The sequence below is a fragment of the Lepisma saccharinum genome, chromosome 8 (assembly GCF_977018435.1).
Source record: "Lepisma saccharinum chromosome 8, izLepSacc3.1, whole genome shotgun sequence".
In the NCBI taxonomy this organism is placed as follows: Eukaryota; Metazoa; Arthropoda; class Insecta; order Zygentoma; family Lepismatidae; genus Lepisma; species Lepisma saccharinum.
In genome coordinates, this window is record NC_139236.1 from 48190826 (window position 1) to 48217048 (window position 26223).

The 26223-nt window shown below is 37.3% G+C and overlaps 1 protein-coding gene across 1 annotated transcript in view; it reads left to right on the top strand.

The window, feature by feature from the left end:
• Nucleotides 1-19950: 19950 nt before the first annotated feature.
• Nucleotides 19951-26223, top strand: part of LOC145991771 (uncharacterized) — a 38368-nt gene continuing 32095 nt past the window's right edge. Inside the window, exon 1 of the mRNA XM_083127822.1 lies at nucleotides 19951-20303. Within this exon, the coding sequence (XP_082983948.1) occupies nucleotides 19951-20303 (353 nt within the window). The remainder of the gene's footprint in view (nucleotides 20304-26223) is intronic.

Genomic DNA, 26223 nt, shown 5'->3' on the forward strand with positions numbered 1-26223 from the left:
TCTGTAACAGTTTTGATATTTTTACCTAATTCACTAATAGCATCAAAAATAGGCTGTTCTGTTTGTTTGTGTTGTTCATAAATTCCTCGGTTCTCTGATTTCCATCCCTTAAATCTTTTTACAAGATAATCTCTTAATTTAAGATCATCTCTGATTAGCCTTTTCATGGTTATTTATATATGTTTCAATGTCTAGAAAATTGTTGATTTTATTTCTGTATTTGCCACTATTAGGTTTCCTTGTCATATCAATTGTGACAAACCCATAACTGTCCTGGTTCCAGCACCTACTGCAAAACTTAGAAACATCATTGTAGCTCAAGTCCCCACCTACATATTCATCATGTATGTGTTTGAGGTTGGTATGATCTTGATGAAACACACATATAAAATTGCTGTTGTCTCGGATCAGCTGCTTCGGAATTTTAGAAAAAGTCTGTGCCAGGTAGAAACAATCAATGTTTTTGTGTCGCCCCTGTGTAAAGAAATTTCTAACCTTGTTTTCATTATCCAGTATAATGTCATCAAACACAGCAACAGTGTTATCAAAACATTCATGGAGTGGCTTAACATCTGGTTCAAAAGTGGCTATATCCAATCCATCATATAGCTTCATCAGCTGCTGATATTTTGATTGTTCCAAGCTCTTAGAAAAACGTACAAGTGCCTGTTTTTCCAGTCTAACCAGTTGGGTGCCAATAAAAAATTATCAATCATTTGTGTAGTTTTACCACAAGCCGATGGCCCAACAATAAGACATCTAATATTTTCAGGCAGCAACTTGCCATTTCTCTTAATCTGCTGTTCAGGTTCTGGCAGCCTTTTTATAACATCCCAAGTGCTCATATTATCACTTTGTCTGCATCGATCCAGCTGTGTTCTGGAAGTCCTAGCCATTTGACAAATAACTTGTTGCCTTTTCTGCGGATGATTTTTTCTATGAGATATGTGTCAGGCTGTTTAGTTTTGTTGAGTTCTTCTTCATAGAACCGGCCTTTGAGAATTTCTCCTCGGTGGTCTTTTATTATATATGTGTTAAGGGTCCCAGGTTTAACTTGAACCACTGTAAATAATTCAGTGCTCCAGTTTCTTTTAAAGCCTCTTTTGAATAAGTGCTTATATTTGCTGATTCTTACTTGATCACCCACCTTGTATTTGGCTTTTCTTGTTGTTGGCTGGTATCTAGGATAATAAACAGTCCTGATCAATTTTTGCTCATCAGATGAAGTTACTTCAGAGGGTTTCATGTTGATTGTGGAATGGACCGAGTTGTTATATTTATGTAGAAGTTCTGGAAGAATATTAAGCCATTTATAATTACCTTGAAGTGTAAATTGTTTATACATAACATTTTTTAGGGTTTTGTTGAATCTCTCTACAATTGAGGCCTTGAGATCACTGTAACTCGAATAATGTTGTATTCACTGGCTTTTAATAAATTGTTGGAACACAGAATTATAAAATTCTTTGCCATTATCTGTTTGCAAATAGCGCGGTGATCTTCCACTCTGATTGATGATTGTCCTGAAGGCTTCTGTAACACATTTTCCAGTCTTGGATTTGAGTGGCACAGCCCAGGCAAATTTTGAAAATGTATCTATGACAGTGAGTAGATACTTGTAGCCCTTGTTGATATTGTCTAAGTTTTTCAGCTGTCCACTTGTCATCTCAATCAAGTCGCACTGCCATAAATCATCTATGCCTTTTGTGACTACTGGCAGTCTCTTATAATTATGTCTGGCTTGTCTGTGTAATTCATCAACAATAATTTGTCTAGACATAATATGAAAACAAGAATATTGCAACTATGCAAATATAATTTGTCTCCTATTTGTATATGAAATTCCAGAGAGCCATCATCTTCAGCATAAGATGTTTCTAATGTATTGGGATCTGTAAAATCCTCTAACTCTACTTGGTGATTTTTGGTTTGTTGTCAGCATTTGTTATTGATAAGGTGGGGTAGTGGTGTGCCTGTGGTTGAAGCCTGGCTTGATTTTTATGTCCACAACATGTTTCTTGTATTGTTGCACAATTTCTTGTAGCTGGTTGGCAAAAACAGACAGAGCATTTGCTTGATTGGATTCCATGATCCCTAGCTGGTTGGTTGATATTAGCTACATTTTGCTGTAAATTTTCAACAACTGCCAATTTTGAATTTTGAGCAGTAAGATCATGGACCTGTCTTCTGATATCCTCAAACAGGGCATGCAGTTCATTAATATGTTGATTAGTTGGTAGAGTGGCCACTGTCTGAGTAAGTTGTTTGATCTCTGTCTGGATATTCTTGATATCTTCTGATTTCAATATGCGATTCACAGCTCTCTTAATATTTTTAAGATCCTGTGATGTAGGCAGATTTGATACAGTATTTTGCAAAGATTCAAGTGCCAATTTCACATTGTTTAATTCAGAAGCATCAGCCACATTTTGCATAGCATTTAGGAGCAAGGCTATATCAGCCTGAGTGGGTGTTGATTGTTGTAAAATTTCAAGCTTTGTTTGGATATCAAGAGTGTCTATAATACCAGGCAATACAATACGAGGCAAGCGAGATTCTAGAGATTCTTGTACATTTGTCAAATCACTTTGCACTGCTGCTATTGTACCCTCAAGATAGGTTATAGTACTTTGAATTTTTCCAAAATCTTCATATGTTTCAATTTGCAGCTTAATATTTGCTACACTCCGAGTTATTGCACTCAAAGCATCAGAAGATAGCAAATTGTTCATAAAATTTTCAAGTGTCTCAATTTTTTCTTTAACCTCGTCTATGGCATTGTTTAGAGGGCCCAGATTAGGAATCTCCAGTGATTGAATCTGTTATTTTAGAGTAGAAATCACAAGATCAAAATCTTTTTGTAATTTTATGCTTTTGACAATTGTTTGGAGCTGTGCCTGGACATTATTAATCTACTCTTCCAATTGTTGTTTCAATTGCTCAGAGTTGGTGGCCTGAGGTTTAAATTTGGCTTGAAGAGCTGCTACAGCCTCTTCTAAACTTTGAAAATTATCTAATGTGGCCAAGTCAGTATATTTCTGAAGCAGCAATTTGAGTTCAGAATCAATTTTAAGAAGAGGGTCCATGCATTGTGATTGTAAATTTGTAATTTCTAGTTGAAGACTGGCATTGAGTGTGGTTCGTAAAGCTTTTAAATCACTTCTTAATTTCTTGACTCTGACATCAAGCATCAGAATCTCATCACTGTGATCTTCATGTCTTGTATGGCCAAATATATCATTAGGCATTTTGTTTTAGTGGTTATTTATTATTGAATATCTGATTCTTAATTCTATAAAAAAAGGTATAAGCTTGTCATATGATCCCGGGACCTCAATATATAAGCAGTCACCAGCAGAAACAGTATATACAGTGCCACAAACCATGTTTGAGTGCTTAATTCTATAAATATTTCTCCCTACTGAAATCTTGACATTACCCTCAGGGGTTGTAATAAATTGCAATTGACCACCTACAGGTAATTGGTAATAATTTAAATTATTGTTAAATATGTACAATGTTTTACCTGTTTCATCATCAACATCTGTAAGTATGCTGTTCAGATGAATAATTAACAAAGCACTTAGTTTAGATATTATATCAGAAGAGGGTTGTGGTGTTGGCAGGTCCATAAGAGCCTGTTTTTTGAACCCAAATAAGTTCATAGGCATGTTTATTTATTTCAAATCATGCTCTGTAATTGGGCATTGATTACCACTTTTTAAATCACAATGACCCCATGGTAGAGTATGTATGCCACATGATAAAATGCATCTCTTTTCATCATGTGGGTCCAGAGCCACTTTTCTTACAATATTTGTAGTCAACAAGTGATCCACACTCTGAATTCTATTTTCTGATGTTCTGATTGTGCTACATGATTTGAGGCAATTTTTGTAACCTTCAAATTGGAGCTCTTTGTCAACAGTTACTTTGCCAATGCTCTTGGCCTTTTTGGCAACAACACCACTACATGTTTCAAAACTGAACATCTTGGCCCTTAACCCAGCAAATGCCACAATAACATCACCAAGTGTCTCATCTTTTAACTTGCCAGGCACCTTTTTGTTGTGGGGTTTAATTTTTGAATGTTCAGTTGTATCAAAATATTTAAACAATTCAGGCTGTGTTATATCTTGATAAACATCTTCTGTGTGAATATCAAGAACAAAACTATCTGTGTCCACGTACATCAGTTTTACACGATCCTTATAAAAAGGCTTAAACACATCATAATACAATTTTAACATGTGTAATTTGGCCAATTCTAATATCACAGCCCCTACATAAATAGGCTTATCAAACTTAATCTTTGTTTTTTTCATGTTGAAAAGTGCCATATTCTCATCATAAATTCTTCTGTAATTGAAGTTGGGCTTTGCAATCAATTTTTTGCTCCGGCTGGGGTCAGTAATTATTTTAACATCAATATGTTTTCTGACATTTTCTATTGTTTTGCCATACACAGAATTGACCATCAATTTAAACAAAGATTTATCAAATTGGCTCATTGCAGATGTTCGAAGCACTGTGTTTGTATCAATATATGGATTCAACCATCTTGAGTGTCTGAACCTCAAAACTTTGCCAACTTTGCTCACTTGAACACCATGATTCATCAGGAACTGGAGGTTTTTGTAATATATGACATAATCCTGTTTCGGCTCTAGAGTCATCATCAATTTCTTCTGTTTAGAGCCAGGTGAACACTCAACCTCAGGAATTGGGGGCAGATCAGAAAATGTGTTGAGTAAATCATCAGGAATTGTCAGATCAACCTCTAAGAACAGGCCATAGTTACTGTCATCAAAATCCTTAAGATCTTCAATATTGAAATCTTCAACCCACTCAAGCCCTGCATATGGCAATTTATCCATCATAGCATAACCATACAGGCTGTTGGCATCTACATACAGTATATAATTTGATGGCAGTGCTGGATCATAATCAGGAATATAATTGTTATTTGCTCTGGCATATCTCTGAGAACATTGCACCATGCCTCCTCTTATACATTGTTCCATAAACAGATACATATCTTGATCCTGGATCAGATCCAATTGCATTTTAGTGTTTAAAAACATTGCAGACCATGCTAGGCCCGGAGCACTGTAAAAATACATTGGATCCAGCTTATAATTTTGCATGGAAGATTTTCTGAATGCCTGAAGTATATCAGCTAAGAGAGTGACATCAAGTTTTAAATATGCCTTGTGATAATCACCAAATGTCTGGCATTTTAAATTGTTCCACATCAACTGGGCATGGTGATAATCATCATCAGTGATTCCAGATGCCCTGAGTTTGCTGTAGAATGCTTGTTTTGGTAGCAGAGAACACTCATCAAATTTAGAAAAATCTGAAAAATAATCATTTGGATATACACCCTTCCGCCTAATTAATTTCAGCTCCTGATTTGGAAACAAAGCACATGTGATTTTGAATTGATCATCAGATAATTGAGTGGCCAGTGTAGCCAGGCTAGCCGATAAAATTCTGTAGGAATCAAGAAATCTTAAGTGAATAGGAACACCATTAACTTTAATTATTTTGCTAATGGCAATATATTTTTCATTATTTTCAACTAAAATATTTAAATTCTGCTTGTCAAACTCCTCGTACATGATCAAATGATGAAAATCATAATTGGATGCACCATGGCAAAATATAGGGACAAATTTTGGTCTCTGGATTTTAATATTACAGCTATTACACAGGGCCATTAAGAATTTACCATCTGTATGAGAATGGTGTTTCACCTTGATATTTGTATCTGAAAATTCAGAATCACATACCGGCCATTTTTCTGCATTGTTGAAATCTTCAATCTGTTTCTCTGTTAAAGGCAACATGGGTTTTGATTTTAATAAGATATTAGATGCTATGTCATGGCACTCATTTTCTATTCTATGTGCAAATTCTTTGATGGCATCTGCTCCCATGTATGAATCTTCTTTACTAACAACATCATCCTGTACAATCACATAATAAAAACTAGAAGGTTCATGTAGCTGGTATGATGTACTTGAAGATTCATCAGAATCTGGGCTGCAGAATGCAAGGGGTTTGAGGTTTGACTCAAAATCACAGACTATATATGCTGGGTGTTCCAATAAGGTTTCAAACTTTTTGAATTTGGCATTTTCACTTGGATTAGGCATAAGCATATGAAGAGGTTTATGGTTGCCACAGTATTTCAGATGCTCAAGTAACTTGATTTAGCAATTTCTGCATTCTGTAAACAAACAACATTCACCATTTTTCTACCATCAAATACAGTTAAACATCTTCTACACAACTTGAATATTGTATTGGATTTGCCTTGTTGTTTTCTGACTAAAGCTTCAAGACTGTGTATCAGAGTGTAATGATATGTGTCATCCCCTTCAATTAAGAGCAGATCAATCGGAACAGCAGAATCATCATCAAGTGTACTGATTCTGAGAGGTGCTATCAAGCAATTGCCACGGCCAGTAGAACAAATAAATACATTAATAGATAATTGTTTACCATTAATATCCCTGGCCTTTTTTTCAAATTTATCAATATTATGAACAGACACTGGATATTCTAAACCCTCCATTGCTTCATCAAAATTGTGTTCATATTGTTTATAATAAGTTATTCTCTGAGGGTTCCTTAAAACTGGATACAAAGCAGCTAAAACACACCACAAAAAGCATTTCTTATCATTATTTTCTATGTTAACCACGGCTCTTTTGTTTTTAATATTGGCAGGTAATGGCCGATATGTAGATCCTTGTAATGGGCTGAATTCAGAAATATTAACATAGAGCTTGTGTGGAGTTCCGCAAAAACTCCATCCCGATACTTTTGCCGCAAATTCAGAGTGTTTAATATTCAATTGATCTATCAAACTGCATATTATTTTCTCTGAATTTGTATTTGAATATACAGGTACAGTTTCTGTTATGTGGGGCTGTGTAAATTTTGTGCCATTTGGTTTCTTATATTGTGTAAACAATTTGAGGGACAGCTTATAAGAGCCATTTTGTGCATTTAGAATTGCCTGCACATCAGGATTTATACTGTTCAAAATTTCTTAATACCACATTTTTGCTCTGATACAAACCGGTAATCCCTTAATTGGCCAGCAAAACTGCTATGGATGGGTTCATAGCGTGGCTGCTTTGCCGGTCCAGCATTAACAGGTGTTTCATGCTTCCTTTTCAGACCAGATGTAGATGGTTGTGGGGGCAATGTTGATGACTGTGCAGAACAAGTGCCTTTATGTTTATATGTGAAATATTCCATGCTATATTTTCTATGGCATTTAGGGCATATTTTTGTGAGAGTTCTATATTTATCTGGATTACAATTCTTTTGATGCTTAGCCCAATTGGGGCTGGATATATTCTTTTTGCATTGATTACAATATTTTTGATTTGGCATTTTTGTTGTTGTTTATCATATAAGATTTCCTGGGGTCCAAATCAAAATTCTATGCTTAATAAAAAATATCAGTTGGGTTCAGCAATGTGCTTTGTATATTTAGTGTGTGTGTGTGTATGTGTGTTAATATTTTTGGCTTTGGTATTTATATAAAATTTCTTGGGGTTCAAATCAAAACTCTATACTTAATAAACCTATGACAGGTTGTACAGGATAGCCTACATGCACAAAGATAGAATAAGTATTGATCCACTGAAGCACTAAGCCACCACAAATACATATCAACACAGGCATGTCCTAGAAAAGCAAAAACCTAATACCATGTGTCATGTATAACAAACTGGGGCAGATATAAACCCTTTGTTCAATATATTAGAAATATGTTTGATATGAATAATAAAAAATTCTGTATATGAAATCAAACAAACCTATAATTCAATTTATACAAATCTGATATATTTTTGTGTTTTTTAAAAAATATGAGGAGCACTGCAACAACATACCCACACTCTTCAGCCACTCTCACAATACTAGCTGATATGTAATGCAAAATCTCTTTATCGTGAAGGTACCTTAAAATATACAGCATAAAAGGCTACAACTCGCCCGGGCGATCCAGCTCCGACATTTTCCATCTACTACAAAAATAACCGGAAGTGGACCGGAAGTAACCGGAAGTGGACCGGAAGTAAATATGTGTGGGTGTGGATGGGTGTAGGTGGGTGTGGGTGGGTGTGGATGGCTTATATGAGCATTTTTGGCCTAGTTTAGGTGTAGTCAAAACAATATCAAAAAGGCATATTTTTGACAAGCTTATTTACAACAATCTGACAGAAGTGCCTTTTGTAAGTGTGGACAAATCAATCTGAGGGGGGTCATACATTCCCGGGAAATTCCCGAGGGCATTTTTACAAAAATCTTGGATTAGACAGGGTTCCACACTTGAGCAAAAAGCTCATATGGGCATGTTGAGCTTGTTTTAAGTGTAGCCAAATCTGCCTGAGGGGGGGTCATACTTTATCGAAATGGTTATATCACAAATCACACTACTAAAGTGTCTCAGATTTGTTTATTGTCACAACTTAGTGTGGCACAGGTCTACTACAAACGTGGAATTTCGTAACAGAAATATGAACCCACTCCTTTTATTTCGTAGCCGATTTCATCTTGAAACGGAAATTAAGAATATTAGTTAACAATGTCATTGGTAAACAATAAAAAAATGTGTTAGACCCAATTATTTAATACCTTATCATAATCTTTATCGCAAGTTTAAATTTTGTTGTAAGTAAACTTCATGCAAAAAAAAAAGTAAAGTTCTCACCTGTGCTTGGCGCTACGCCATGAAGGCGTATAGGGGGTGTGGGGGTAACGCCCCACACTTTCTTGATTCGTTCGTGAGTGGGGGTGATGTGATCAGCATCACGCCGCCCCACACTTTCTTGATTCGTTCGTGAGTGGGGGTGATGTGATCAGCATCACGCCCCTGACCGCCTTTACCCCCAGGGTTTCCCCCAGGTACCCATGTCATTCGACGCTGGGTGGGCGCTGGGGCCGCTTCCAACGTTAGAAAAGTTTCCGGGCTTGAACCGGCCGGGAATCGAACCCGGGGCCTATAGCATGGTAGTCAGACGCGTTACCGACTGAGTCACCGGCACAGATAGACTAATCTGAAGTGCATACAGTTTAAAGTGGGATCCGAACCACTATGTGCGATCACCTGGTATCGTACCCCAGACCCCTTGATTACAAGGCCTTACCATTACGCCATCAGTGAGGCGAACACAATCTTTGTATTTCGACCTTTTTAAACCTGTATATGCATCACATAAGAGGTTGTTTAACGTTGCTATGCCTCTGTGGATTATATTTAGCCAGTATTCGTGCACATAGCGTCAGGTTTCATAGAATATAAGCTTCTCTTCCATGTTTATGGTTTCCTGTCTGCAGTAGAAAAACTGGCAGGTTCCCATAGCTTTTCTTTCAATAGTCTTCCAATGGTTGCATATCATATCACTCAGATTTGATTCATTAGTTTCGAACACAATCCCCGATGACGCAGTGGGATCGTGGGCGCCTTGTAATTAAGGGATCCCGGGTTCGATACTCGGTGGAGGAACATAGTGGTTCGGATCCCCCTTTAAACTATAGGTCCATTCACGATTAGCCTAACAGGACATAAAGTGGACTTAAGACACCAATCAACCAACCAACACAATCCCGTTATTGTCCAGATTATCGAATCCAGAACCTTCGTCGCGAATAACATAAGCAGGAAGACAACGTGAAATAACCGAACGGAAACAGAACCTAAAACCTACATCGGATAGATTGAATTAAGTCGACGATACAGCACGGGTTCTGAAATGAAAAAGAATACGAAAGTTGAAGGACCTCTTTACGCACCCACTTTTCCTCCACTCAATGGGGAAGATATCCTTCTAGCTGAGAAGCCTTTACGTAGGAGTGCCCTGAGGGAACTTCAAGGCCACGACGATAAAGTGTTCTACGTGCAATTACGGGACCAAAACATACGTCAGATAGCTGTGTTCCTCCTTATTTCGTACGCCATTGATAACTGGAACACGTGACCTCGTCTTTGGTAGAGCAGAAGCCTGCTTGCTTGCCACCACCCTTTAGTTCAGTGATCTTCGCCCGTAGTCAGCAAGAGTGAATGACTCACCAGATACTTGTTGTCTGTGAGGCTACACAAGAATAGATATTTCGTTAGTGGCTGTAAGTATTGTTTCATCTGCAGTTATATCAGTTAACATTTCAATAGTTTCCTTCCTGATGGTTACGTTAGTGATAAACATGTAAATTAGTTCTCGAGAGTGAACGTTTTATCTATTTGAACGGGGGATTTTTATACAGCCTGGATGTATTATTTTTTCCTGAAACTAGAAGAAATTCGAAGACGCAAAAAGAGTTGTATAAGAGTTGTTAACAAAAGGAAAAAAGAAGAAAACGAAAATGTAAATGCTGAAATAAATTATGGTAGAGATCGAGTGAATAACATTTTGTCATGGGGCCTCCTCGATGGCGTAGTGATAACGTCGTCGCCTTGTAATCAGTGGATCCCGGGTTTGATACACGGTGGATGCACATAGTGGTTAGTATCCCACTTTAAACTGAAGGTCGAGTCCAGATTAGCATATCTGTGCACCAAACCAAAACTAAGAAAGAAATTGTCACAGTGTAAGAAAATTTCATGTTCAACCAGATACGAAACAAAAGGAAATAATATATTGCAGGTTGGAGTTCACATCTGTAGCATCTAACCAGTACAATTATGAATCGCAACATATCGTATCAGATCCATTTTTATTATACATGTATGATAATATAAGAGAAATAGAGGAAAGAGAAAACCAAGCGAAACACGGACGCCTTCTCCAGAATTTCAAATCTCGTTACATAAGGTTCTGGGTTGGAGTCCCGAACAGGCATGACTTTCTTGTTCTTGCCCTTTTATCTGCTTCATTTCATCATAATTCATCGTTATGGTTTACCTGCAGGGGAAGAATAATGACAATAATTGCCAATACAAAGCCAATGACAAACAGAACAATTCGATTACGGAGGTGCCAAGAAGAAACGAGACTTGACAGTTTCTCCGTCTCTCGGTTTGTCGAATTGAAAATTGCTCTCCCGTTCTCGGTCTCGATTCGTTAAATATAGAAATCGAAAATGTATGTGAATGAATATACATGTATTTTATATATTCCGGTTTTGTAGGAGATTTTGTGAGAGATGAAATAAGTACTCTTCCATCGCATTTATTAGGGCCTCCCCGATGGCGCAGTGGTAGCGTCGTCGCCTTGTAATCAAGGGGTCCCGGGTTCGATACCTGGTGGAGGCACAAGTGGTTCGGATCCCACTTGAAACTGTAGGTCCAGTCCCGATTAGCCTTACTGTGCATAAAGTGGACTTAAAAAACACCAACTCAACAACCATCGTATTTATTTTATAATTTTTATTCCCTGTTCGATGATCGCGACGATAGGGACGAGTGACCATTACATGAAATTGATGACGAAATGGTCAAACACCCCCGACAAGGACGGTACTCAAACCCGGGAACTTTGGCGACGATATCGAATGCCAATCACTTAATGAGCTTGGCAACCGAGCCTGCTTAATGTTGTTTCTGTCAGGTAATTCGTAATAATATTCCACATTCACTATCATTTGCTTCATAATTTATCTTATTGTTGTGATTAACCTGAATTCAAAGAATTAGTTGAAAGGCAAAAATGCAAGATTGAATGTCTCTGATGTTACTTCGTGCCGAATAATATGACGTGGTATTATGATATGAATTTATTAATCATATAATATGCCTATTCATTCCATTGATTGATCCCAATTGAGCACACAAAATATGGTATAATGTCCACTCCATGGAGGAGTGGTTAGCACAGCGCGCTACGATGCCATGGGTCCCTGGTTAGAATCTCGACTTGGGCGTGGGTGTCCTTGGTAAGTGTCCCTTCATCAATTTTATCATAGCATCACTCATCTTCATCGTCTCTATTTGCCAAAAGTGATAGAATAGCAAATCTAAATAACAAACATCCAATCAAATCGAACATTAATTCTATACGGTACCGAATTCCCACTTTATTACTACATCTTAAGTCATTTTACAGCATCTCAATTGTTTTCCGATTCGAAAACATTTGGAATGTTGTTTTGTGCAGTTCGTTGTTTGGATTGTTTAATTAACGTCGCATTAATTAGTTTTAGACCAATCGTGACGGGGGAAGCAAGAGCACAAAGAAAGCGAAATAGACAAGGAAGAGACAACGGCTTTCTTTAAAGATAGCATCCCGTGAATACAACTCAAGTGACTGCAGAATATTATGAATAAAATTTATTTCGCTTTTTCCTTTTATTTCTCTTTCAGTTATTTTACTTCGCTTTTCTTCTACCACTCGCGTTACTCGTGTCGGTGAGGAAGAATTATAAACTCTTGAAATGGACGATGGTACAGAAAAATATATGCCTCTCCCACGGTTCGAAACTGTCAGTACAAAATATTGTCTTATTTTTAAAATTTACGGTCAAATATGGTTTGTCACGTAGCAATTTTCGCTTATCTCTTTCTCAAGGGGTTCCATTGCCTCTCTGATATCGTAGTGGTAACGTCTTCGCCATGTAATGAAAGGCTTCCGAATTCAATACCAAATAGAGAGGCATTTGGTTCGGATCCCATTTTAATCTGTAGGTCCAGTGCATGTGGTCTGTGATGAGAACCATCATTTCAGCGAACCTTCTTGACAATGACTCTACTATCACTTGAAAGAATAGTATTTCCTTACGAGTAGCTCTTGTCAAGAAACCAGTTCCTGAAATTTTCTTCTGGAGGCATCGTAGCACCCAGCTGTTTGTTGTGGCTGGGGCACGAGTCATGTGACTCATGCTATCAAAGCTCAATCCTTCCCGAGAACTCAGAATCACCAGGCAAACTTAAGCGAATATTTTGTTATTTGAGTTGCATAAACAACAGGCTTTAAGACGTTACGAAATTCTACGTCCCGTGGCCCAGGTATTTTTTTCTAAGACTGTACCTTAGTAATTACATTAGACTAATATTCCATAAATAATTTAAATTCTTACAATAGCGTATTGAGCAACCTAAAATGTTCTATTAAATTTACTTAGTGACGCTTTGACCTCTCGTGCACGGGAATTGATGCTACTGTTTAGGCATTGGCTTATTAAGGTCACTTTTCCCATTTTTAATCATATTGGGTAAGGCAAAGGTACCAACGTTCAAATCGTAAAGGACAGTGCCATAGATAAGTGGATAAACTCCTCAATTGTTCTTAGACAAGCAATTCAAAAATAAGGGAGAGGGGGAGTACAATCAGGAACGAGTTGAATGGTGCCACACTTAACTATCATGTTTAACTGTCATTTCCTCACGTGCGAATCAATTTAAGTTCGGCGTTTATATGCTGCATTGGCTTGAGTTAATTTCACTAGCGCAAAAAAGTTGAGTAATGATTAGCAAATTAAACACACGATGCTCGCCAATCCTAAAACATTAAGGGCGAGTTTGTAGACAATAAGTTCTATCGCAACGCAAACAACAGGATTTAATATGCCGTCTCTGGTTTACCTTGTGTTCCTTGGTGCCTCCTTTTTAATGTTCCTCTTCCAACCGCACGGGTACCCACTTCTACGGTTGATAGGATCCACATGGATGCGGAACACTCTACGGCAAGTAAAGTCTCCCGTCTCCGCTGACTGGCAAGGCGTACGAAGGAACTGCTGCGCTGTGAATGGCTTCCTGTGTTGCTGTGCTGGAGTCTCGTGCCGAACTACTGATTGCTCCGATCGAAGTCGTCGGGAAAAAAAAGGGGGGAGGGTGAGAAGGAAGTAAGTTTCGATTAACACCGCTTGACGGCGACAAGGTCCAGGCACAATAGTGCTGCCGTCTATGCGGATTTGAGAACTTATTGAAACAAATAAGGTATGTTTCCGTACAGTCGTGTACGTGTAATTATCACAAGAGATCAATAAAGGATTGTGATATTACAGAGTTAATGCTGATTTGATTAAATTGATGAAAGGATCGACAAAAGTAAACAAATATGTGTAGATCAAGACTATAAACCAGAGTGATGTGAGTAGTATAGAACAAAAATAAACAAATCGATGTGTATATAAGGAAGACAGTTCGTAGGCAAAGCAAACTATGCATGTTGGTTGTTAATAAGTACTTATGCAATTTCTTCCTCTAATTAATAATATTGCTTTCAGTGACAACTCTATCTTCTGTAGTGTGTCTCCATATGTTTTATTTTCTTACTAATGCCATTATAGTGTGTTCCGTTCTAAACTCCAACATTTCAATTCATCATTGCTAAAAGGTTGTGAAACGTAATGAAATGCGAGTGGTACTACACGAAAGAGGAACTCAAAGAATTTTATTGCATGACCTCGAACTTTACCGTTCTCTCACTATGCAGCGCCACAATCGCATAAAGCACAATGGCGACTCCGCAGCAGCGCGCACAATCTGTATGCTGGTATGCATAGACCAAATCAATCATTACAGTGAAAATAAATTACCTTAGAGAATTTGGTGGTGAAAACAATTAAGGTATGGTGTGCAAAGGTTTTGGCTTCATTTGTACCCTTACCAGGTGCAAATTGTTCAACAACTGAAGCCAAATGATAAGCCACAACGACAGAAATTCGCTATTGAAATGCTGGATCGTATGGACAGGGGTCCTAACTTCTTGGAAGCGTGTTGCTTTCAGACGAGGCCACATTCCATCGGTCAGGGTTGTGCTTCACCTCCATATTCTCTCCGGTAATTTCTTTGCACTGTAATGATTGATTTGGTCTATGCATACCAGCATACAGATTGTGCGCGCTGCTGCGGAGACGCCATTGTGCTTTATGCGATTGTGGCGCTGTATAGTGAGAGAACGGTGAACTTCAAGGTCCTGCAATAAAATTCTTTAAGTTTCTCCTTCGTCTAGTACCACTCGCATTCCATTAGGTTTCATAACCTTTTAGCTATGATGAATTGAAATGTGGGAGGTTTGAACGGAACACGCTGTACTATATATAACTCGGTCATCGTATAATTTTATGCAAACTTCTTGATCTAGTTGCTAGTTAGTTGCTCAGAATGGATCCATAGTTTAAACTGGCATCCCGACCAGTGCCTAATGTGGCTTTAGAGGAATCGAACTCAGAAAACACTTACTATAGATCCACCAAGGCATCTAAATCCCTGACTTGGGAGCAGGGCTTGTGTCGCCAGTTTAAGCCATGGAGAAGCCAGCAGTTCGCATATTTTCCGAGGTTTCGGAAAGTTTGGTGGATCTAGCCAAGGCAACGACGCAAAGCACTTCTGTATCGAGGAGGCCCTATAACATTTACAATATTCCAAGTTCATCCTCACAACCAGTACCCAACACGACGGGGTTTGTAGGGGTCATAACCCCCCCCTTTAGCCCAGTATTTCTAAAAAAAAAGAACGTCAAAGACAAATACATATGGCAAAATGAGTTCTGGCTACTAAGAAAAAAGGACGTAGCCCCATCTTTCAAAAATCATAGGCACGCCACTGTCCACAACTTAATCACATCTTATTTAATGAGTCTATGGGTTAGCATATGTATACATAAACTATCCTCCATATTATGCCCTAATTACAATCATAGTGAACAATAAGTAATTGACGAAGAGTTTTCAATGCTTTGACAATATACTTACATTCAGTAAATGAAGTATGTTGTTTGGTAAATTAGCATGTTAAAACACACGTTTCGTTTAGAATTATAGCTCTTGTGTGGTCTTAAAGCGGGCGGCCTACATGTTGGGAAGGGAAGTGGGGAGGGGGGAAGCGACCAATCCAGTGCGATGAGAAACACAGCAGCTTGTAGAACAAGGTGCACGCAGCACCCCTTTCCGTGACGCCGTAACTCTCGGCGCCACCGCTGTTGTCTGTTTGGTTATGTGGGGCGTATGCCCCACTTCCCTTGCCAGCATGTAGTCCGCCCACCGTAAGACAAGTCAAGAGATTTAGCACCTCAATACACGCATGGTATTGAGAACTAACAAGTTAATACACGCATGGTACTTAGAAGAAACACCTTAAAGCACACATAGTATTTCTCTCATGTAGGTCCCTACGAGTATTGTGACATCAAAGGACTGAGTTGCATCGCTCGCCAACAAGGTTAGTAAGTGTAAATATTATGTACTCTTATGTAAATGTTAAATGCTGAAGTGTTAAAATTATAAAGAACAACATAAATTTAAATAAATTAAATTTTATGAAGTCATTATTCTTTTATGATATTGCTGTTTGCAAATACCTACTGGACTTTTATATTTTCTATTGGAACGTTCTTAATTTCTGTTAGTTTTCTATTACTTTTGCCCAATCTCAACGATGTGGATGAATGATGTTCAGTTGGCGTTGTTGAAGTGATACATATAGCCATGCGTTCATATGGTTGATAGATAATTCAGTATAGAAGGCATTTACATCACACCGATCTTAATTTCATTCGTTACATTTATCCATCTAATCTTCCATTTTCTTCCTGGCCATTTCCATTTCATTCTTCCTCTTCCAGCATTCCCTCTTTCATTTCCTTATTCTCTTGTCTTCCATGTCTTTTCCTAAGGCCTCCCCGATGGCGCAGTGGTAGCGTCGTCGCCTTGTAATCAAGGGATCCCGGGTTTGATACCCGGTGGAGGCACAAGTGGTTCGGATCCCACTTTAAACTGTAGGTCCAGTCCCGATTAGCCTTACTGTACATAAAGTGGACTTAAAACACTAAAAATCAATCAATCAAATCAATCCATGTCTTTTCCCTTTCGCTCTTCCCACTATCTTTCATTTCATTTACAGTTGTGCTTTTCTCAATTTACGTTGTTTCCCTGCCTTTCTAGCCAACTGTTATGATGGGGACGAACGACGTTCAGGTGGAATTGGTGAAGCAATACTCGCCAAGGACTTGAACCCGAAACCTTCTTTTGCGAGATTATTAGTTTACTACTCATGGTTTCAAATCACTATTCTTTTCAATTTCACCTTTACATTTATCTTATTTTGTTTTGTTCTTTCTGGAATTTTTTCCACAGTTGTGGAGAAAATGGCTTGTGAAAAATCTGACAAATTGATAATATAACGAATTCACGTCTTTCAGAGCATTTCAAAGGGAAACATCTGAAAAGTTGTAATTGCCTACCATCATGTGATGAAGAAACATTTGAAGCCATGTTGATCGGACGTTTCAGGTGAGTTAGAAACTGCTTTTATGCTATTTACTATGTCAGCAAAAACACTGTATTTCTAGCTAAAAAATAACTTTAAGCAATAGTAGCAGACACGCTGTCGTAATTAAATACTTTAATGGGGATTATGACATTATCTCGGGGAACGCGTCATTGGTATTAAGTTAGATGGGCACCCCTGCAATGCTCGTACAATAATGAGGCGAGGGGGAACTACAGTTGTACACGGGGCATCTACTATCAGAAATGTTCAGTTATTTTCCAAGAATTCGGGTCTTTCGCCTTCTTACGTGGTGTAATGAGGACTGTTCATGCTCATCTCACCAAAAGAGTCCGTTGAGCTGTATATTTAACTCTACTTCTGTATGGTACTGTGCAGTGTACAATGCAGATATTTATCGTCTTTGCACATCAGTTACTGGCCTCCACGATATGCCGGACGTCAAGTTCCTGTACGTCTGCACTTCACACGCCTCACACTCGCACTGCTTCACAAGCCTTGCGACTCGACTGCCATCTACCGGGCGACAACGGGAGCACCTTCCAGTGGCAGGAGTTTCGTGGAGCTGCAGCAGATACACGTCCAGATATTCGAGGTGGCCTATTTTCCACTGACTGGCGCTTGCACACACACCGTTCTTTTGCAAGGGACAGCGCCGATACCGACTGCGTGTTTTTCACATACAGCGACATAATCGGGGTTCTCGCTATGTCCTTGGATGGAAGGAACGAAAACCTGATGGATCCTGTCCTGTGTTGTCAACCTCCCGATAAGAAAAAGCTGTTTAATCTGTGAAATTCTGCTAAATGTTGATGAATTGTGCTAGGATCTAAAAAATAATGATAACAATGAATTATTATTATTATTGATAATTAGTAATTTATTATTATGATTGTGGTGCACAAATAAAACAAATGTTCCGCTTTGTAGTCGAAGAATGAATCATCTCAAACTTTCTCCAGCTTCAATGTTGAACTCATCTTGAAAAATAGTATCCATAACTTAAAAACTACATTCATCCTAAAAAATAATCATAATAATAAATTATTTTTACTAATTATCAATAATAGTAATTCATTGTTATTATTATTTAGATCCTAGCACAATTCATGAACATTTAGCTTAATTTCACAGATTAAACAGCTTTTTCTTATCGTGAGTTTGGCTTTTCTATAATGACTGTAAATAAACCTGTATTCCTAATGTAACTTCTTCTCTTTTATTTTATCTATTCTAATTTGATAAATTTTTTACGAGAAATGAATGTGAATAAAAGAGTCATTAATATTAAATATCTCAAAGCGCGAGGCCCTGTGCGGTGGCACGCGTCGCACACCCCTAACGGCGGCCCTGTCTTGCAGTTTTAAGTTATGTATCAATTTTTGAAGATGAGTTTAACATTGAAGCCGGAGAAAGTTTGAGATGATTTATTCGACGACTACAAAGCGGAACATTTGTTTTTTTCGTTCACCACAACTTTCTGCCGATTCTTGCCATAAAATGTTCCTCGCGACGCAAGGTAAACTGGAGAATGAATTAAAGATGAAGAGGAGAGGGTGTGGTTGGAACGGCATGTACCTACACCGGAAATAAGATCTATATGTCATTTTATTTTTAATTCTCAAAATATCGTTCTTTGCGGCTAATTTCTTCCTCCCAGAGGAGCAAGTTTTATTTATTTATTTAATTTTGGGGGACCAACAGGAATTTAGCTGCCAAATTATAAGTCTCCACTAATTACATTTAAAAGTTACAGCTACAAATATACATGTTACACACATAAAACTAAGTTTGTGGTTGATTACATTATCAGAATTCAACATGATAATCTAGAATATGCTCAGTCGAAAAAATCACGTTATATAAAAGTAGAGCAGAGAATTCTTGGTATGTACAAAGAGAATGAACGAAATAGAAATTTGCAAATGATGTTAGATTTTCCCATTATGCAATCACAAACTGCTAGTTTTAGCATTATTACGCTAGGGTTGGCACCTCTGCTCTGCTTCAAAACAACTTCCAGCTAAATTTATGGCTTGGGTCCGTGTCCTGTTTTTCAGTGCCCAAGGCGAAGGGGGACTGGGACCTACTCTTCATATGTCGAGGGGAGCTCCGGAAGCATACACACCATCCGAATGTCCTTCCAGGAAAATTGTCGTGCAGGTCTACGTGTGCGCCTGTCCTACTTACACCCGTGGTTTATTGATGCACACGATACCGAGGTAGGGTTCCCAGCCGATGTTACCGGTGTGTGTGCAAACGCGCTTATACTTTGAGACACATGTTCGGGTCTATGTATAAACTATGATATGTGCATGCGTGTTTCTAGTAGTACCTCAAAGATGTAAAAAAGAGAAAAATGTTTTGATTCCTAAAGATATTCCTAACAATACTTGACTTTTGTGACTGTTCATAACTACTCGTCAGATATATTAAAAGAAAAGCACTTGTCCAAACAAAGGAAGTAATAAAGTAAATATAATTAATTACAGATACCAAACGCCTATCATAGGGTATCATATGGGAGAATTTCCGAGAACCAGATTCAAAAGAGACATCATGTTCGGCGATTTAGAAATGTTAGGTAAGGAAATAAACTTCTTCTTCCAATAACATGTTAAAGCTTTCTGAATACGAAGGAATTATTTCTATCATTTAAAAATGTATTGTTCATTTAAGTGTTCATAATAAATTAAAACTAGTTTGATCGTGCTTATTATTGTATCTTCGTTCTTCTTCCTGCTCTTTATTGTATGTTGCATATGGTTTCAGTGTCATTTGGTGGGATTGGATGCCTGTTCTATGGTGGAAGTTTAGTCTCTGTTGTCGAGGTGGTCTACCTCGCCATTCTTCACTTCATTCGGTCTATGACTTTGACATACAGAAGCGAGCCTAAGCTATCCACCGTGAAAAGGCTATCAAGACGAGAAAGAATTTTGGGAAAATTGAGGCAAATGCAGAAACAGAATGATGCTGAGACTAGAAACGAATTTGTACCATTGAGGATGAGGAGAATGTCCAGGAGAGATGCATTCGTTCAAAGACTTAAAGACTCGCGGTCCTTGGATGACACGTGGTTTCGAAGGAGAATTCATTGGTTTCAGGAAGATGCAAGGTACGTTGCACATATTTTAAGTAACGTAGACTATTTCTTATCACCATCCGACGTTAATATAGATTGTGGCTTGTACACATAGAACCGCCATGTTTACGAACGATTGCATAGTTTCTTGAGGATGAGTAAATGTTGTGGGTAATTTTCAACAACCATCCATCACCATTTCATGTAAAGTAACGTTGAAGTAGATGGTGGTATGCGGGAGGTTGGGGTGCAGCAGTCTTCCTACAAAAATAGGTATTGGTGACAACTTCATCGATGATATTTAGATGAGGCAGAATGTTCAATGTTCTGTAATGTTTCCTTGTAGGCTAGAACTTAAAATCATCTTGGGAATTCTCCATTTTTTTTTGCATAATTTACTAGTTGCTGTAGCTTCAGCTTCTTATCCGTGGTTACATCGTGTTGTGTGTTCACTTTCAATTCTATGCATGCGGATCATAGCTACCTGCGTCTCATAAAATGTATGCCAAATAGTAGTCAAATAAAATGCTGTGGCGTTTTTCGTTTTACCTTTCACATTATGTGCCTCCACTTCCGACTTCTGTGGAAGAACTGCGAAATCAGATCACTGCGGCAGTGATCACTCGCATCTGTATAGGACGAATTCTCCTACCGTATGGACATATGGCGAGCGTCCAAAAGGGGTCACATTGAGAACTCATGAACATTTTTTATGTAAAAATGTGCATTTGAAAAGCAATTCTAAGTTCCTGGTTTGATAAATAAAAAATATGTAGCCTTCTGAAATCGGATGTTTATAATTTTGAAACACCCTGTATATGATCATGTGGACAAATACATAATGAGTTTATTGTTAATTTTTAAGACTTGTTACACCCCGTGTTATGTAGCTCTATTTAAGGTAGTATGTTGAAGAAAAATTCACAGGCAAATAGTAACAGAATGAATTCTCTATCTTGGAATAACCCCCCCCCCTTCTCTCTCTCAATAGTGAAATTTCCGAAACCCGATAGGACTTAATGATACATTATACGAGATTTAAGTCATACAATATTAAACAGGTTTAGTATTTGTTTGAAAATAAGTTGAATTATTTTATATATTTTCAAATTATGTATTACTGTAGTTTGTTAATATGCAACAATTTTTGTACGTACAAAAGTAAGTATGTAAGTATCCTTGGTTTGAAACATATTATTAATAAATATTCCGACGGAGCAGAAATGGAAGCGGTTTTCTGACCTCCGGTGAGGAGAAAAACAACTATAAAAGATAGTAGTGTAATTGATGATATAATTGGGACGATAAATGATGAGGTGTTTTGACTGAATAGAAATACTTAAAACTAAGGCAAAATGTCTATAAAATGTCATTGCTACTGTGTAAAACCTACGCTTTTTTTTAAAAAAAAAAAAAGCTTCTGAGAAAAGATGACCCCCTCAAATTGATGTGGCTAATCCTGAATTTGCCAAAATTGCTGTTTATAAATTTGTTAAAAATATGGCTTTTCTCAATATTGTTTTAACTATACTTAAAACTAATCCAAGATGCTCTTAAGAGTTTTTTGATTATACAGTAGTACACTGTAATATAATTTTAAATACTTATTCAAAATATTTTTGTACTATTATGTTAATATGTTAACCTGGAATATTTTAATTCAAGACCAGGTACAACTTGTTTATCTAATACTAAGACAATGTAATATGCAGATGTCTTCTAGAATTGCTCTGTGACTCTCTCATTTCTTACATCATAAACATATGATTTTTCACCTATAAGAATAACACTACATATGGTGTCGGCAGGAAGTATATCATGGAATTCACAGATAATGTTAATGTTTGTCCTGTCATTAACCACAAATTGTTTTCTTTTTGAGGTGTTGATGACAAACATGGGTCTCTGTGCTGTGAATTCATCTGGTGAGTAATACATGTCAGTATTTCCAATTGTGACCCTTTTGTAAGTTGTAAATGCCTCATATAATTTGTGGAAATCATCCTTGGACATGTTTAAATTATAATTTTCTCTAGGGAACACCTCATTTCTGCCATTTTTAAGATATATGTTCTTGATGTTGCAGTTATCAAATTTACTTGAATTTTTTTCTTGATTATTGTGTCTTCCGGTCTGAAACAGTACCACCACAAAATCTGGCATGTCATATTGTATACAGGAGAATGAATTTGTAGCATCAAATTCATAATAGCTACCAGTGGCAGGCTTCTGCACACATTGATATGTATAAAATTGTAAAGGCAGCTGTGGATTTTTTAGTATATCTGCTTTGTATTTAAGAGCATAACTAGCTTCATATTCAACTACTGGAATTCTTAGCTCCATAGTCTGAATAAGGCATTTGCCTTCATCAGGTAGGATATTAGGCAGAGCTGCCCCAGTAGAATTTAATGTACTGTACCTCATCAAAGCATTATTATCATTGGCAGCTCTTCTAAATGTAATTCTTAAACCACCCTTCCACATAATATCTTTGTAATCTGAGAAGAATCGAGGTAACAGGCGCTTAGGAAACAATACTGTGTGACTCTTAGATATTATCTTATCACCAGCTTCAAATCCACCTATTTTGTAGTATGAGGCCTCGGTTTTGGATAATTTTAATGTGGCTAAAGCTGTAGAGGTAATACCAGGGTAGTCTACTCTGTTTATAACAACACCATGTTTTCTGATCTCGATTTCAGAGAACAGATGTGGCACAAAATTGTCTACTAGTCTTATATTTGTGTTAGCCGGATAATCTGTACCATCGAGCTTGTCAACATCAAACTTGATGTATAGGTCTGCTCTGTGAGGGTGTATAAATCCATATCCTACATCAAGGTCAACCTCAATCTCTGTGTTGGCTTGATTTAAATTTGCAAATGTCCTCCGGTTTGGGGGGAAAGATTGTAACTCATAACTCTCAATATTTTCCATTTTATTTATTTATTTATTTATTTTTGTATGTATTTTTATTTAAATATTAATTTCTATGATAGCAGTTGTTGTGGCTCCATCAAAATCAACTAATTCTTCTTTTTCATTAGTGACCATCAACTCAATGTAGTCGATTCTATTATGGCATACAGGAAAATATAATGTTGGTGATGGAGTATAGATAATCGGTTCCATAAATTCAGAGTTAGGTTTGAATGTTGCAATAATGCCAGTTTGTTTGTGAGTGCCAATGCCATCTGATTTGGTGATCATACCCTCGGCAACATTACAGTGAATATTTAAAGTTTCTATGGCTAAGAATTTAGGTATATTAACAGCAGTATGTTTAATGGCTGGTTCAAGTTTTGTGTTATTCTCGAATCCTAATAGCTCTCCTATAGTACCCAGATCTACTGTTTCTGTAGCAGACACAATTTCTACTCTGTGAGTAACAGAATTTTGAATTAAGACAACACCACTAGGTAACTGAGCATTTAAAGTAGACAAATTATACTGGCCTGGAGTAATGACAATTATTTGGTCACCAACTGCGATTGTGTTGTTGTGGTGTGTAATATTATGGATCAAGTACATGCCATAGAATGCTCTAAGAGCTATTGTTTTGGGATATACTATATCATCATGTAGTTTAAGTTTCAATATTGAATTTTGGCTGGTAAGATGGAATACTCCCATGATGTTTTAGATACCACAAAGCTTTTTGAAAATTTTCAATTGATGGTTTATTTATTTGAGACAGATATCTAAGAACAGATAAACACAGATGTCCACAATTAACATCTTTGAAATTTTGAACACGGGCATTATTGTAATAAAGATTAGTTGATTTTAGATATTTTACTAAATTCTCAGGTGGAACACCTCCAAAGCAATCAAACACAAATGCCTTATTGTTTAAATATTTAAGATAACAGATCCAGTGAGTGCCCTGATTTTTGTACTTATCCAAATTAACTATGCCACACTCTTTTTTGAGTGGTTGTTCTGGTAAAGAATCAGACATGTACACTCCTCTAAAATATTTGATGCCCAGTGGTTTGGTTAAAGCTTCAATATCTTTTTTGGTAAGCGGCTCTTGTTTTTTTTTTAACTTATTCATAACTTTCTTAACACCTTTGCCTTGTTTTTCTATGGCCCGATTATGGCGCTTTTGTTCATCTAATTCTGCCTTATTCTTCTTGGCATCTATTACTGTTTTTGCTATGGCAGTTGATCCCCCAGCCAAGCTCCCCACAGCCCCCAAAAGCTGTTAAAATAGCTGGGATACTAAATATGAATCCACCTATATGTGATTTTTTTCTAGATTGCTGTAATTTTTTTTAATTGGGAGGTACTAAGTAATAATTTCATACCATGTCCCTTGGCAAGACAAGAGCTTTTTTTCTTGCGCTGCTTTTTGGTTAGAAGACTATCAATAGTTTTAAGAGATTTAAGACCTGCATAAGGTATCTGATACATAACACCCTTGGCCTTCATCCTAGGTTTATTATATACATATTTTGGGATTAACTAGTTCAATTAAATTGTAGCTAATTTATTTAATTTATTACAACCCCCACCCCAGTTTTTGTTTGGTGTTCATAGCTATGGTGGTCCCCAGTGCTGCTATTCTCTCACACCAAAGAAGCATCTTTGCTTACAAATCTACCGAAAGCAGCTTCTTCTAATTTTTTGTCTGCCACATGTCGCTTGTCAAGATCGGTATGTGTGTTGTATGCTATGTCATGGTCTCTGCAAGCAGCATCTAGGGGATTAACACCAGGGTCACCTCTGTTTAGTCGATGGTCTAGTTTGGTACCTGGACCACAATACTGATATCCAGGTATGTGTAGCTCAAATTGCAACTTGTTTATGATGTCATTAACCAGCCCCCGATCCTCAGAGATATTCCAAAATTTAGGTGGTAGAGTATTAATAATTTTTATAAGATATCCAATGCCCTTAGTGTCATTCACTATAAAATTAGACAATTTGGTGCTTATCATGTCCATAATTCCAACTTTTTCATTGTAAAAATTGTGGTTACCGGCATTTTCTTCACCAGCTATTACTAGCAATCTATCTACAAGTTTCCTGACATCGTCAACCCAGACAAATTCTTTAGGCAATGTGTTGTACTGTTTGATCCTACTACCTGTCTTGATTCGTGACCATATGGGCTAGATTAAGTTGTTGTATTTTGCTCCACTGCTAGACTTAACTCTTTTTTGTGTGGGATCATTGTTCTGGTATAGAGCATCTGATTTAATTAATATTTGTTTGTAGTGCTCACAGTCTTGATCTGTATAGCTGCCAGGTCTCTTACGAGTCATCAGTTCCCATAATCCAGGTGTTCCAGGATACTTAACAAAACCACCTCTTTCTCCAAGATGAGATTCTGAATATACTATTAGATCATCTCCCATAAATGTTACCCTAAAATTGCCAATTCTATGTATGATGCTACCATCAAGTTCCGTGTCGGCATATAAACCAAAAACCCCATCTTTGTTGTCTTTAGGTGTGCTTAAATATTTTTGAGCAAGAAGACCCAATTCAATAAGATCCTGACTAGCTTCAATTCTTCGAGGAGCAACAGGACTAGGTGTATGAATACTAGAAAGTGGGGTGATTGGATAATATAATATGTTCCAAGCAGCTACAGGCACAAGCTCTGTGATTACATTTTGATTTTGCTCTGTAACCGTTTTGATATTTTTACCTAGTTCACTAATAGCATCAATAATCGGTTGTTCTTTGCGCTTTTGTTGTTCATAGATACCTCTATTCTCTACTTTCCATCCCTTAAATCTTTTTACAAGATAGTCTCTTAATTTAAGATCATCAATAATTGGTCTTTTCATGGTTATTTATATATGTTTCAATGTCTAGAAAATTGTTAATTTTATTTCTATATTTACCACTATTAGGTTTTCTTGTCATATCAATTGTGACAAACCCATAACTATCCTGGTTCCAGCACCTACTGCAAAACTTAGAAAAATTATTGTAG